Source organism: Python bivittatus, unplaced genomic scaffold, assembly GCF_059951505.1.
Source record: "Python bivittatus isolate LINGU-HERP-01145 unplaced genomic scaffold, Pbiv_v1 ctg000020_np1212, whole genome shotgun sequence".
NCBI classification, from domain to species: Eukaryota; Metazoa; Chordata; class Lepidosauria; order Squamata; family Pythonidae; genus Python; species Python bivittatus.
The window spans coordinates 121,804,858-121,819,461 of NW_028277030.1; the positions used below are offsets into that span (position 1 = coordinate 121,804,858).

Below are 14,604 nucleotides of genomic sequence, written 5' to 3' on the forward strand. Positions count from 1 at the left end.
TTTGTTCTTTAAGAACAGCTTTCCTTGTCATGGGATATTAGTTATCATTGCTTAGAGTTTACTAAAACCCATCTTTTGAATCCCAGGGTACGTAACTATGCTCAGTTTTAGTTTCCCTTATAATCAAGTCTTTCAGCATTACAAGTTCTTGCCACTTCCACTAGTCATGTGTACTTTTTATTGATTAGTATCAAGTCGAGATAGCTAATCCACTTGTGCCTTCCTCTGTCCTCTGAAGGGGAAAGCTGTCAGCAAGTCAAGGGAGGAATTTCCTGGAAGGATCAGGAAATGGTCCTTGAAATGCTTCTGAAATACTTCCAATCTCACAAGAGAAATGCAGAAGACAGGACACAATCATCTCACTTGTATGTTATGAAACACTGCAGTCATGACAAAAATATATATTAATGCCATACTGCAGTTGGAACACACACACCCTACAATAGCAATTTAGGAGACTTGGGAATGTTTATATTTTATTTTGACGGTAGCTTAGGATTTCATTGATATAGTGGTACTACTATAGTGGAAAAGAAATGAGGATTCTACATATGAGATCTTTTATTTTTAAAAAGTGTTTTGTTTCCTCCCCGCCCCCCAAAAAACCCCAAAGCCGCTGCTGCTGCAGAGAAGCACAGGTGTTCCACGCAACCAGACACTACCAATATAAGCTCAGAAAACCCAGAAGGAAAGCAGTAAAACTTATTTGTGCACCAAAAAGTGCTAACCTTACAAAAAAGTCAACACTTTATCCATTATAATCAATCTCTCAAATTACAACCTAACAAATAATAAAAATACATAGTTCTCAATCAGATTAAGAACATAACAAAAAAGACAAAGGATGCAGGGATGCAGGTAACTTGGAGATAACAGAGGCCAGGAATCCTCCCACATTCTTAGCACACTGAATTGCTATACACATATGGGCAAACAGTCACATTAATTTGAGGCAACACACTGAACAGCTGCTGGAACTTGATGCCATAGTAATCTGAGAAATGCAGCTGAACTCTCCATGCTTTTAGAATGAATTGCATACTTGCTTTTACCAACACTTACAGGTTATTTACATCAGTTTAATCTCAGAAATATACTTGAATCAAAGTGCAGGGGACACAGAAAATAGTATTTACAGGATATTATTAGTATTAGTAATTTTGCAGAATCTTACAAACTACATGACCATGATTGCAATGCGATTTTTTGTTTAAAGTCCCTATCTGGAAACTGAGAGATTTTGTCACTCGACCCAAAATTGTTTAAATCACACAACTGCTAAGAGTCAAAAAAAAAAGTAGAGTGATTTAGAAACACAGAAAACATATATATATATAAAAACATGTTTGACTCATCATTTCTTATATACTAGGAAAAGCATAGTATCAATATGAAACTAGCCTATACTAGAAAACCCTTTATACCATTTAAGAGATAAAATTCTTAGACTATATCTATATATTATCATAAAGTAATCTGTTTTCAAGAGATGAATAAGTTGAACACTATCATGAATGTATCAATGTTTTAAGAAAACAAAATGCTCATACAACAGCTTGCCCTGGACTTCAGTTGCTCTGAAAAAAATACAAACAAGTTTTTTTTGCTTACATTTCTCCTCTTCATAAATGTAACTCTGTCTAATTCTGGAAATGTACTCAACAGTATCCTGAAACTCCAGGAAATACAACTTAAAGCTCATTATTTCTGATCAGAGCAGTAGGATTTAGCATCCTCTACAGCACTATTTGAAACAGATTCTATATCACGAATATGAAGATAACACAAAGAGGTTAAAAATTATAACCAGCCAAGTTTTTTTTCTTCCAAATATTCTTTTCTTTCTTTATAGGGATTATTTTATTAAAGGGATGGCCACATGCACTTCATTTCACATTAATAATCATATAAAAACACTGGGAGTATTAAACTCTTAGATCTATTCAAACAAGTTCTGAATGTAGGCTGGAATGTTTGAAATATTTTACTATGTAACACTGTCAGTGTAGCAAATGGCTAATTATGATACTGAATTTGAAAATTACATTGTATAAACCATAACTACAGGTAGATGCCCATAATAAAAAAGCTAGATGTGACTATAATTTTTGTTCATTTCCAAAATTTTCTCATTTTCAAGTCATTACTAAGCATTAAATCATATACAACACAAGCCATTCCATACAGGATGAAAATCCTAGTACGAATCTAATTGTATTCTTTTTCTTTGTAAGCCAATGGGTTAATGTTAGATCAGCTGAGATAAACAGGTAAAATGAGTTACCCACGTTTTCTTTTATACTTTTTTTTTTTCCCCCCACTACAGAACAATTCAAGAAACTGAGAGTTAGCACAGAGATAATTTAGCTACCCGCAAAGCAAGTAAATTTGTGTTTCCAATTGTCAACACAAGCTGGACTGGAGTCAGAAGGACCTCTAGTGAATTTCAGGAAGTGTAGCAACAGCACCCCTGGGAAAGAAAAAGGAAAACCCTGCCACAACTTTCCTTATGCAAGCCATAACCCATTCAAACCAGAAGCAGTTACTTCTAACTGTGGAAAGGATATTTTTAATAAAAGCAGAAATACAAGAAAAGCACATACTACATAAGGATCATCTCTAATGCAAAAACCATTTAGGTGTAATTTCTCACTAACTTGAAATCTACACCAATACTTTGGCTACTGATCAAGGTGTTCACCGAACTAAATGCTGGAATAAATACATAAAAGAAAACTACATATTTTGTGTCTATCAAGGCACCTGTATAATAAAAAGTTAAGTGCCAGTTTTCTGGAGAATATAATCTGTACTCACTAGAAATCATTTAGGTAATCTACAGAAGTAAGAACATGTAATAGTGTGCATCTCATAGCTGTTTTTTTTTTTTAAACAAGAAGATATCTTTTCCCTTTTTCATCACATAGGAAATGTTGGATAATGGTATAATTTGACATAAACAGTAAATCATCTTGATGTGAAGATACCTGAAAATTACTCCTTCTGTTGAAAGTAAGCGTTCTTTTTGGTGAGCTTGTAAAACTTGCAATCATCTCAAAAAACAAACAAACCAGGAAACTTTTCCTTTTTTGTCTCGATTTACATCTTTGGCAAAATTGTGCAGTTTTTTAAATCTTTGGTGCTTATTCTTAATTGTATCATTTAAAATGACTTTTCAATATGCAACCAATTCATAGTATATATGTATCTCAAATAGTATCATGATTGTGAACCACTATTTCCTATTGAAAATAGGAAAGCAATATGTTTATATTTAAAGCAATTCAAACATAAGATCAGTTTTACCTGAAATATGAAGAAAGGGTTATATAAACTGCATAATGCAGAAAACTCCCCCCTTCATCATTTTAAACTCAGATGCAAACTTTGCCTGAAGCTGCAAAAAAAAGATGACATTCAGATATTTAAAAAGAAAAAAGATACAATAAGCATAAAATCTTTGCTTTATTAACACTCATCATAAATGAACATGATTAAAATTCATAATCCCTGTTACTTAAGATGTGTATCTAACTTGCCTAGTTAATTCTAAATGGTTCATTCTGCATGATCTGTCATACATAGGGGCCAAACAATGAACAGTGTTTAAGGTATCACAAGTCATTTGGGGGTTTTGCTGCAAAAAACTAACACAGATAACTTTCAAAAACCTTAATATTAAATCAATAAAAAATCAAATTATAGACTTAAAAGCAGAGAAGAAATCCTAAGAACTACCTCTAAGTAATCAAACTGCATATAAAAGCTAGAACAAGGGCAAAAGCAAAGATCTGTCATTTTGTACTTCCAAGTTATCTCCTTTGCGGTTTTAGAAAACCAAACTGGAAGACTTGACAATCTTCACAAATCACTAGGCTACGGTAACATATTGCACATTTTAGCCATGCTTATTTCATCCTTAGGAATTCCAAATTGCAGCAACTGAGTATATTATACTTGCTCTGTATTATAGACTATAGTAATCATTAGTTTGAAATTATCTACAACCTGCTTTTGAACTACATAAAAAGATGCAACTACCTTTCAGATGATGTTTTCAAAACTCATTTCCCCTTATTCATTTAAAAAAAAACTTTGTGAACTAAAATATCAATTTAAAGAATAATTGTTGCTTGCCAGGATCCATCCACGGACTACAAATGATATGCGAGCACCATTTAGGTCTTATATTTAGGTCTTAAATCATATACTGATAGCAAACCAATTTGCTGGTCTGCTGAACTTTAACAAACAGTGATTTTGTGCTCCTATACTATTTCTAGAATATCTGCAGAAGGTGGCTGTGACATCACAGAAGTCCTTATATCTCCCTAATAGTGCTCTGAAATTATCTTTATGTTCTGCCTTAGAGCAGTAGCATAACTTACCAAGAATGCCAAACTCTTCAACTCAGGAAATAAACTTAATCTACAAATCCTACGTACACTGTCCATAGCATACATCTTATTGAACTCAACAACACTAGCATCTATAAAATGTATAAGATCATTTTTCATTATCACCATTAAACAAAATCTGAGCACATCTGTACAGTAGAATCACAGAACTGTGGAGTTCAAAGGGATCATGTAGTCCAACCTTCTGTAATGTGGTTCCAGGGATGAAGAACCCACAACTCTATAAGTAAACTATTCCACAGTTATACAGATTTTACTATCAGGAAGCTTTTCCTTATATTAAAAAAAAAAAAGCTAAGTATCTACAACTTAAACCCTTTATTTCTGGATCTAGTTTCTGTGGCAATGAAAAATAATTCCTGACCAGCTTCCATATGGTATCCTTTTATGTACCTGAGCAAACTGATAATGTAAATAGTTACATTATCTAAACAACAAGAACATAAGATAGCATCTTTGATAGCTGCTCTAAAATTGGATTTTTCTCCTTGGGAGGTCTGATGAATCTATCTTCCACATGAATACTTTTTGATATAATTTCATTTAGTAGCAGAATTTGATATGTTCAATTTTCTTCTGTTAAATGGTTTTGACATCTTGTACTTTCTCGTATTATGGGGACCAAGTCCCAACTCCTTGGAAGAGGGCAACAAACGAAGTAAAACAGGAACTGAATCACTTCTGGTAGAACCATGGGCTTAACTAATTCAACATAGGCAGGCTACTGAAAATAGTCAGCAATGCCCCTTTTCTACTTGTTAACTTCATTCTTTACTAGCATTGCCGTCCCTTCCCAAACAAAGCTCCTCTGTTTTAACAGCTGTAGGCAGAGAGTCAGTAAGTGCAACTTCCCCCATTACTGCATTTCCACGCCAGAAAAAGCAATATTTAAAAATGCTACAAAGCCTCTAGCAACTGTTTCCAATACATTTTATCGGCAATCCAAAAAATCACTTATTTTACAGTTTACATATTGTTTTTTGTTCTGATATATATTATCACCACCTAATCAATAGGCTGTACAGATTTCCTGAGATGCATTCAGTACTCTATTTTTCCAGCTATGCCAGGCAAATTAAGCCCTAACAGAGGTTAAGTATCACAGCAAAGAGTCTATTTAAAAACCAAGGGATTTTTTCTCTCTCTCTAGATTCTGATTGGTGGAATTTTCAGGAAGTACCTCCAGTTTCCATGGTAAAAACTGGAAGGTAAACATGCCTGCAATATAAGGCTAAGATGCCTAAACCACTTTAAAAAGGATATATACTCTTGGGAATATAGTGGCTTAAGTGCATATCTGTGCAAAGTAGCTTCTCTTACTCCTGGTTTAGTGCTATATAAACACTGCATTCAAAGCAGGAAATCAGCCATGCTGAAGTACAGGGAACAGGATGCACTATAACACCTCATGCATACACATCCCAAGTAGGGACCAAGTAGAACATACTTGAATCAATTTGCAAAACACCTAATTGGTGTTAGCCTTGTATTTTTCATTAGACAAGGCCTCTTCTTAAAATACTGGGCTGGATATAGACAACCATCATAACAAAATGCACTTTCTCCTAGAAGAATGCGTGCCTTGTGGGAGGCTGCTATTACATGACTTAAAGTACTTGGCCAAAAAAAAAAAAAAAAAACCTTAAACATTTTCATTTTAGAAAAAATATAACCAATTCATTTATTTCAAAAGGAGAGGAAAGTTTGGTGCAGCTTAAAGCAGAAATTTGGTTCAGCATCATATGCAGGAACCTCATATTGTAGGGAAATGACCAGTTATCTGAAGCCCCCCCCCTTTTTTTTTTTTTGCAGGAGACAGAAATAAAGACAGCTCTTGATCACTGCATGTTTAAGAGAAACACTACTGCAGTAAAACCAATTTTAGAACTCAGCTACTCCACACACCTCTACCCAAACTATACAAAAATTGTCCTGAAAACCAATTATTCACCCAGAAGCTAAATAAAGGCCATTTTAACTAGAGCAAATCCAACGGAGTAGCATGGAGGAAACTCAGTGGAACTGAATGGAATTCAAAATCTCTGCACATGGAAATAAGGCACTTTATATTTCAGAGATTGTCCTCCTGTACTCACAAATGATGCAAAGAAAGGACGAAGAAGCTCACTGGATCTTTTGGTTATAATCCTCATCTTAGGGCCAAACTATAGGGATGCTAAAGACATCACCTACCATTTCTTCTAGTTTTCACTAATGGAGTGAACAGGCACAGGAGGCCTACTCTGGATAATAGCACTGACACTCAGAGCTATCTGCCCCAAGATGGAAGTGGTTTTTGGCATCAATGGGAATTCCCCTCCTGGGACTAATAACCACGTGAGACTGTGATCTTCACTTGTAATAAGGAATGAAGATTTAAAGTCACCTCCTGGTGCACCAAGGTCCTAATCCTTGATCATCACCTCCATTCTACTCCTACTATGTATCATTTTCAAACACTCACCCTACAAATGCCGTTTCCATGCGGTAATGCAATTTACTTCTTCCAACAGCCACAAACATTAACAACAGTACCCAAACAAAAGGGCAGAGTTATATTTTCAACAAGCTATAAGGCAATTTCTGGTTCATTTGGACTTTCTGCCTATTTTTTTTTTCTATATTACAAAAAGTTATCCCTATGAAAACACATCTTTTTATTTTCATTATTATTACTTTAATTTTTTTTGCATATTTATGTAAAAAAGTCAAAACATTTCAATATTATCTAGTGATCTTTACAAACAACCCCATAAATTGGTTGTTTATCCAATTCCTCATTGTATTGGATATTGTAGGGTTGTATTATCCCTATTCATCATATGAGAGGATTAGCCACAAAATTTTCAAACTCTGCCTAGAATTTATTACATTTGTACCCTGCCTTTCCTTCAGAAACCTTCATTTTCTCTTTTTTATTTCCCCTCTTTTTATGCCTGTATAAGCTTAAGCTGAAAGTTAATGATATCAAGATCACCCAGTAAGCTTCATGGCTGGGTAGGGACTTGAACCTGGATCTCCTCAATCCAACATTTTAAGTTCCCCTTGAACTGGAATTCTCGTACTACACAAGACAAACTGATTTCTTGAGACCTAAGTTCCAAACCACAAACACAGGCTTCAAAAGGGAGTAGGAGGTGCTGACTGTATTTCAAATATGAGTGTAAAAGTTTCTTACCATGCTCTTGCTTACCCATTGCGCTTAGATAATGATTGATGGCTTGACACGGGGGACTTGGAGTCTGTGTAGCTTTGTCACAATTCATAGGTGCAGGACTCCTGTCGATGTCAAAAGAGAAATACCCACTGGAGGATCTGGACAGCAGTGGGGATCTTCTTACAAACATGAACAACGGGGATCTGGTAGCAAATGGACTGGGACTGGAGGGTGGTGCCAGTGGTCCCTGAGGGCTACCGGGTGATGAACTGTCCCGCTCACCCAAATGATTACCTTGGTATTCAGTTTGTAAGGAGGTAGGGGCCCCAGGCCGAAGGTGATGAGGCTGAGCTGGCCTTTCGGCAGGCTGCAATTGTCCACCTTCTCTATCACACTCAGAATTTAAATCAGAAGATTGTTTTGCCATTTGGTCTTTCTTTTCCCCCAACCCTGGAAGAAATAAGGGGGAAAAAAAAGAGAGAAACATCTCAAATTACACATAAAGTTCATTCAAACTTGATAACAGTGATGACTTGCAGTAGATAGAAATGAGAACCAGAATATTAGCAATACAAATCCCATGGCATTTTACATTCCCCCAGGATTTCAAATCTTAATTAAATTAGTCTTAATTCCCTGTGTGTCAAACTTTTAAGTAAAATAAAAACCAATAACTGGCAAAGGTGTTCTGCTGTATCCAATCCAACATCTCTTGTGGGGGCGGGGGGAGCTTGTTGAAAAGAAAACAGCAACTAAGTTTCTAAGACAAAACCTGGGGGCCAGCTAAGCAGTATTCCAGGTCTGATCTTTTGAGAGAGGAGGGCAGAGGAACCAACTGGCTTTCTTTTAAAAAGGAAGGGGGGGCTGACATATTAACTCGGGATCCCCACCCTCTGGCCCTCCAATTCTAGACAGGAGGATCAGATACAGTGTTGAAATGTTAAGTGAGGAGTCGATGTGGTGATTGTGCAGGACGGGGAAGTCGGCCAGGCTCTCGCTCCATTGTTCTATCGAATGTGCTGATCACAGCAAGTCTGGAAGGTTTGGCAAGAGCAATCAGTTGTAAAAGTGCGTCACAATAGTTTGTACACTGGAAAGTGCTCCTCCGTTCACTCCACCTCCCCTCATCCTTCTACGGCCACGACCAAATCCTTCTCTCTACTACATGCAGGGAAAACGTTTCGCTTCGGCACCTTTCGAAAAACCGCACTCTTTTTTTATGAGATGTTGTTTAGCGGGCGGCGAAATCAAGAGCAAAAAGCGTGAGCGAGAAACGGAGCGCGACAGGTCATTCCAGCCGCAAGGCAAGAAGAAATAGTAGCCTCCCACCCACCCCCCACCGCACTCTAACTCACCTTTATTTACTTTCGACCAAACGCCTGTGTCCCGCGACTGGACCAGGCGCGCACGCAAGCAACAACAGGTTGGAGAAAGGGCCAACGCATGCCGAGCATCCACCACCAAGTTAGGGAAACCATCCCAAGCAGGGAACAAAAAAGGTGACGGTGCGGGGAGCCAGGCAGAGAGGGGGAAACAGCCCCGCGCCGGGACTTGAAAAGAAATCCAATTGCAAGGCCAAGTCACTCCCTTCGCCGCTGGAAAGCCCCTCCCTCACTGTCGAGCGGCACCGGGGGAGAGCTGCGGTCGGGGCCGCGAAAGACAGGTCTCTTCCCACCGAAAGCCCAACAAAGGGAGCGCGAGTCAAGGCAGGAGAATAACAGAGCCAGAGAGAGACACGCAAAGGGGGAGGGGATAACGAGAAGAGAGGGTGGAGACACGGACGCACACCGAGATACCCCGGCCCCCAATCCCGCCCCCCGCCCCCCTCTCCCGGCCCTACTTACGCTCAGGGTTTCTGAATCATCACAGAGGCAATCCGGACCCTTCCCGGGCACCAGGGAACGACACGCTCCGCGCGCGTTTCGGAGAGCGAGCTGGCCTCTGGCCGTGCGGACGAACAGCCAGCCAGCAAGCACAGCGACGGCAGCAGCCCCGCGCTCTGACTGCCTCTCCGGGCGAAGGGGAGAGAGAGCCCTCCCGGTCGCCAATAAAAAATAAGGCAGCAAGGCCAATCCGGGCGCACCAGAGGCGGCCCAGCTCCGCCCACACGCGAGGGCACTGTTTACATTTATATGCTGGGGGGGGAGGCACACATACACACACGCGCGGCCTGCCACAACCCTGCGCCGCGCCGCGGCCCGCCCTGCTCCTTCCCTCCTTATGTCCTCAGGAGCTTCCTGAAGCCGCCGCGGTGACGACGGCAATCATGATCAAGAAAGGCTGCTGACTTGCAGCAGCCACGCTAAGCTCTGCTTTGCGTTCTCCACGGACGCCCCCCTTCCAGTTCTCTTTTAAATCAGCAAACAACGGAGAAGAATCCGAGAGTCTGGCAACAGCTGACCCGTTTCCGTAGAGAAAAACGTTTCGCTTCGGCATATGCAAAAGCAGAGATGCAGCCGCAACCCGCAACATTTTCTACTCCCCCCCTCAGTCCAAGCTTCATAAAAAAAACACTAGACTCCACCTCCTCTTTAGGGCTTAGCAGCTTCACACCCCAAGATGATTCATTCCGTCCAGGGAGAGAATTCTTGCTTTGTGGAAAAGTAGACATGACCGGTGATCATGATTTGTATTTAGATGACTATCACTCAAAGATTGGAAAAGAGTTTACATATGACAATAAAAGCACAATGCAAAATGGTCAGGAGCAAAGGCATCAAAGGCCAGAAATATAATAATCTGGATAATGAGGCGCAGACTGTGAAACTGAACTACTGGTCACGCTTGAGGGCCCAAGCAAGGGATGTTCAGCAGAGAAGATGTTCAGCAGCAATGGCAGCACCGGCACCACCACCACCACCAACTGGGCCCTTCATCCTCTTGGCATCAGCTACACACAGCACAATGACCTTTGTCCACTCCACACTTCTCAGCGCCATGACCCTTGTCCTGGGATATATCAGGAAAAGCATTCCAACAAATACCTAAGTCCAAAGATGCATAAGGCATTGCAAATTAGCATCAGTATCTTGAGGTAGGGTCCAAAACAAATAGGCATCAGGTGCAGATGACTGAGAATGTGATTTTGACCATTCAGTGTCAAACCATAACCAGGCATTCTGCACTAGTTGAAGCCTCCAAACCACCTTCAATCCCGGAATGCATTATCATAAACTCAAAATAAACTTCTAAGACATGGATCACTAGGAAATAAATGCTGCAACTAGCACACCAGCTAAATCCCCTGCGTATACAATGACAAAGTTGGACTGTGTATGTATGTATTTATCAAACTTGTATGCTGCCTGACTCCCAATGACTCTGGGTGGCTCACAACAACCAAAAGAAGGAAATTACAATAAAATCAATTAAAGAGAAGAGGGGGAAAAGGATAAAAGAAAGCAAGAATTATAGATTGGACAGAAACGAAGCAAGGGGTCTCATTCTCCCTTGCCAAAGGCCTGGGTGAAAAACCAGATCTTCATAGCCCTTCTAAAAAACAGCAGAGTGGGGACCATCTGGATCTCAGGAGGAACCTCATTCCAGAGGGCAGCCATTGCTACAGAGAAGGCATGCTTCCAGGGTCCCGATAGATGACACTGTTTAATCGAAGGAAACTGAAGCATGCCAACCCTACAAGATCGAATTGGTTGGCAATTACTATGGGAGACAGGTGGTCCCTCAAGTAACCAGGCTCTGTGCCATGTAGGACTTCACAGGTAATGAGCAGCACCTTGAATCATACCCGGAAACAAACTGGCAACCAATGCAGCTCACAAAGCAAAGGTATGACAGGCATACCAAGGCTTGCTCATCACTGCCTGCACCATTGCGTTCTGAACCCGATGGAGCCTCTGCGTGTTCTTCAAGGGTAGCCCCATATAGAATGCATAGCAGTAGTCAAGCCATGAGATGACTAGGGCATGAGTGATTATCTGAAGGGCCCCCTGATCTAGGAAATGGTGCAACTGGTGCACCAGATGAAGTTGTTCAAAGGCCTTCCTGGCCACAGCTGCCACCTGCTCATTGAACAGGAGCTGTGAGTCCAGCACAACCATCTGATTGTACATTGTCCTTGAATGGGGAAGTGCAATCCCATCCAAGGTCAGAGATGGAATAACCTCAGATCTGGGTGTCCCAAATACCCACAGTCACTCAGTCTTGCTAGACTTCAGTCAGAGACGGTTCCTCCCCATCCAAACCTGCACAGCCTCCAGGTACTGGGACAGAACCTTAACAGCCTCACTTGGCCAGCCTGGGGTTGAAAGTTATAATTGGGTATCATCAGTGTACTGATGATTCCAAACCTCAAACCACCAGATGACCTCACACAATGGTTTCATGTAAAAGGAGGAGAGAGAAAGAGTAGAACATTGTGACATCCCACACAGAAGGGGCCTAGGGAGTGATCTCATCCCCAAAACCAACACCGACTGGAACTGGCTCCAGAGAAAGGAAGAGAACCACCATAAAATAGTGCCACCAATCCCCAAACCACAGAGCTGGCTCAGAAAGATATCATGGTCAATGGTACTGAAAGCTGCTGAGAGGTCAAGGAGCATAAGGATGGATGTACCACCTCCATCCCATTTCTGCCATAGGTTATCAACAAGTGCAACCAAGGCTGTCTCAGTCATAAATCCTGACCTGAAACCCGACTGAAATGAGTTTAGATAATCCATTTCCTCCAGGGTTCTCATCAGCTGCAGACAGGCCACCTGGAGACTGGTTGACAATTGTTGGAACCACTGGGTCCAAGGATGACCTCTTGAGGGGGCATACCACTGCCTCTTTCAAGGCATGAGGTACCACCCCCTCCATCAAAGAGGGCAACACCACAGCATGGACCCAACTGCAGGTCATCTCCCTGGCCACCTTTATGACCCAAGACTGGATCCAGTAAACATGTGGCCCAGAGAACCCTGTCTACTTCCTCAGGAGTCAGCAGCTCAAACTCATCCCAGATCATACCCCCAGACCCTGCCCCATGCGCCTCAGCCTGCCCTGCCCAGACATAGTCCAAGTTGGAGTGAATCTGACTTTATCTGCTAGATAGCCTGAATAATCCTCACAGCAGCCCAAGAGATGTTCTGAGGGGCCCTCCCTATCCAACACAGGCCAGGTCACCCTAAACAGGGCTGCTGGATGGCAATCAGCTCTTTCTTGCTCTTTCTGGGCCACTGCAGATCATACAGAGCAGGGTGTGTTCCCACCTGTGAGCCTGGGAATGATCTGTCTCATCATTAGTACCTCAGCATGCTTTCCGGATCCCTGCTCTGCCTTCTCTGATTCAGAGGGAATGTAAAGACAGAAATGATAATCATCAGAATATTGATGGCATTCTGGCCTAAATCTTTGAATGACCTTCCCCACCAGACAGAACCCTGCAATACTCTGTAGCTTAAATGCCACAAGCTGAGCAACAGTGTTCTGCTATCATTCTGGAAGCTGTCCGACAGAAAAGACTGTAATCGCTTTATTACAGTGCCACCAATTCCCACTTAGCAGTCACTCCTAAAGGATACTACAATTAATATTATAAAAAATAACTGAGATCCAACAATTATCACTTTATTTTTTAATTATTCCCTGCTTTGATATTTTTAACATTATGTACGTCAGAAATTATATGAATTGTAAAATTAAAATGAATAATCTTGTCTGGACCACATAGGCATTGATTATCCACCAGCATCTAGCATCAACAGCCATCTCATATCTGCAAACAGGGTCTCAGAAATTAGCACATTGACCAGACCTACATGGTAGCTGGGTTCACATAACAAGCTAACATATAGTTAACTGAACAGTGTTTTACTGATCTAACACAATTGTCTGGGTTTGTACAACAGTGAATAACAAAGTAGCCACTCTGGCTAAATTCATGCAACCCACTCAGCCACAAGCTAGCCAACCACATTTTAGAACAGTGTATTACACAAACCCATACAGTGTGTGTGTGTGTGTGTGTGTGTATATATATATTTATATTTTTCAGTCCTCTACAGCTAACACTGTCATGTCCAGATTCAGCCATATTTCCGAAAGCGTTCCTTTTTCCTTCTATCCCATCCAGTTTAAGCTCCCCACAAACTTGTGACATGCCATGCCATCTTTCCTTCTTCTAACCCCCTTTTGCTCCTACCACATAAAAAACCCTCTTCATCAGTCTTGCATTTCATTCTCACCACACCTAAGAGTACAAGCATCGTTTTACAACACTATGCCACCAAATTCCTCTAGAATGAATCCCACAATTTATGTTCTCTCTGTATTCACAAAAAATCCCGTGCCAATCTTACCAAAAGATGTCTTGCCTCAATACAATTAAAATGAGTTCTGTAGACTTGGTTCACACATTGCACTAAACCCTTATGTTGCTTTGTATGATAGGTAACCCAGACAGGGTGATGCAGTACAAGGGTGCTTTTTTTGAATACAAGAAATTCAGGTTAACCCCACTCAACTATAAAACTTGAGGGTTGGTCTCAAATATGGTATTGTACTGCTACAAAGTCTTTGGAAGATGTGTAAGATAAACAGTCTCCTCCAGTATTCTATCTCACACAGGGTCAACCAGATACATCTAGGTGGTTCACAAACAGGGCTTGAGAATGATAGTCCTCCTCAACTGCTGCTTTTCAGCAGCTGGAACATACAGATAGAATCCTTCTCTTTCATGAATTTGTTTAATCCCTTCTTAAAATAATTTAAATTAGTGGCCATTATTATATCTGGTGTCACAGCAGGTGGCAGCACCTAGCCAAACTTACTTGGTTCACGTCAAAAAAGCTAAGTAAGGTCAAACTTGGTTAATATTTGGATGGGAGACTATCAGGAAATACTGTACCAAGGGTATAGGTTGGGCTAAGAACTCAAAACTCCTACAAGGCAATGGCAAATAATTTCTGTATTGTTGCCAATAAAAGTACATGTTCATGTAATTGGGGTGGAAAGGCTTCCCCTTTCCACCCCAACACTTCCAGAGTGCTACACAAGCAGCACAGAAAATATGGGGTAAACAACTCT

At 40.8% G+C, this 14,604-nt stretch overlaps 2 protein-coding genes across 8 annotated transcripts in view; one reads left to right on the plus strand and one right to left on the minus strand.

The window, feature by feature from the left end:
• The window catches only part of BCL2L11 (BCL2 like 11), a 34,170-nt gene extending 24,444 nt beyond the window's left edge, over positions 1–9,726 (minus strand). The window contains exons 1-2 of one of the 3 annotated variants that reach the window (XM_088148501.1): positions 9,420–9,726; positions 7,597–8,025 (exon numbers count right to left, since the gene is read on the minus strand). In XM_088148501.1, the coding sequence (XP_088004627.1) occupies positions 7,597–8,002 (406 nt within the window). In that variant the 5' untranslated portion in view covers positions 8,003–8,025; positions 9,420–9,726. The remainder of the gene's footprint in view (positions 1–7,596; positions 8,026–9,419) is intronic. The other 2 variants (XM_015887434.3, XM_007424424.4) reach the window with 2 other exon arrangements.
• BUB1 (BUB1 mitotic checkpoint serine/threonine kinase) overlaps positions 1–14,604 on the plus strand; it is a 310,629-nt gene that overhangs the window by 193,059 nt on the left and 102,966 nt on the right. The gene's annotated exons all lie outside the window — the stretch shown is intronic.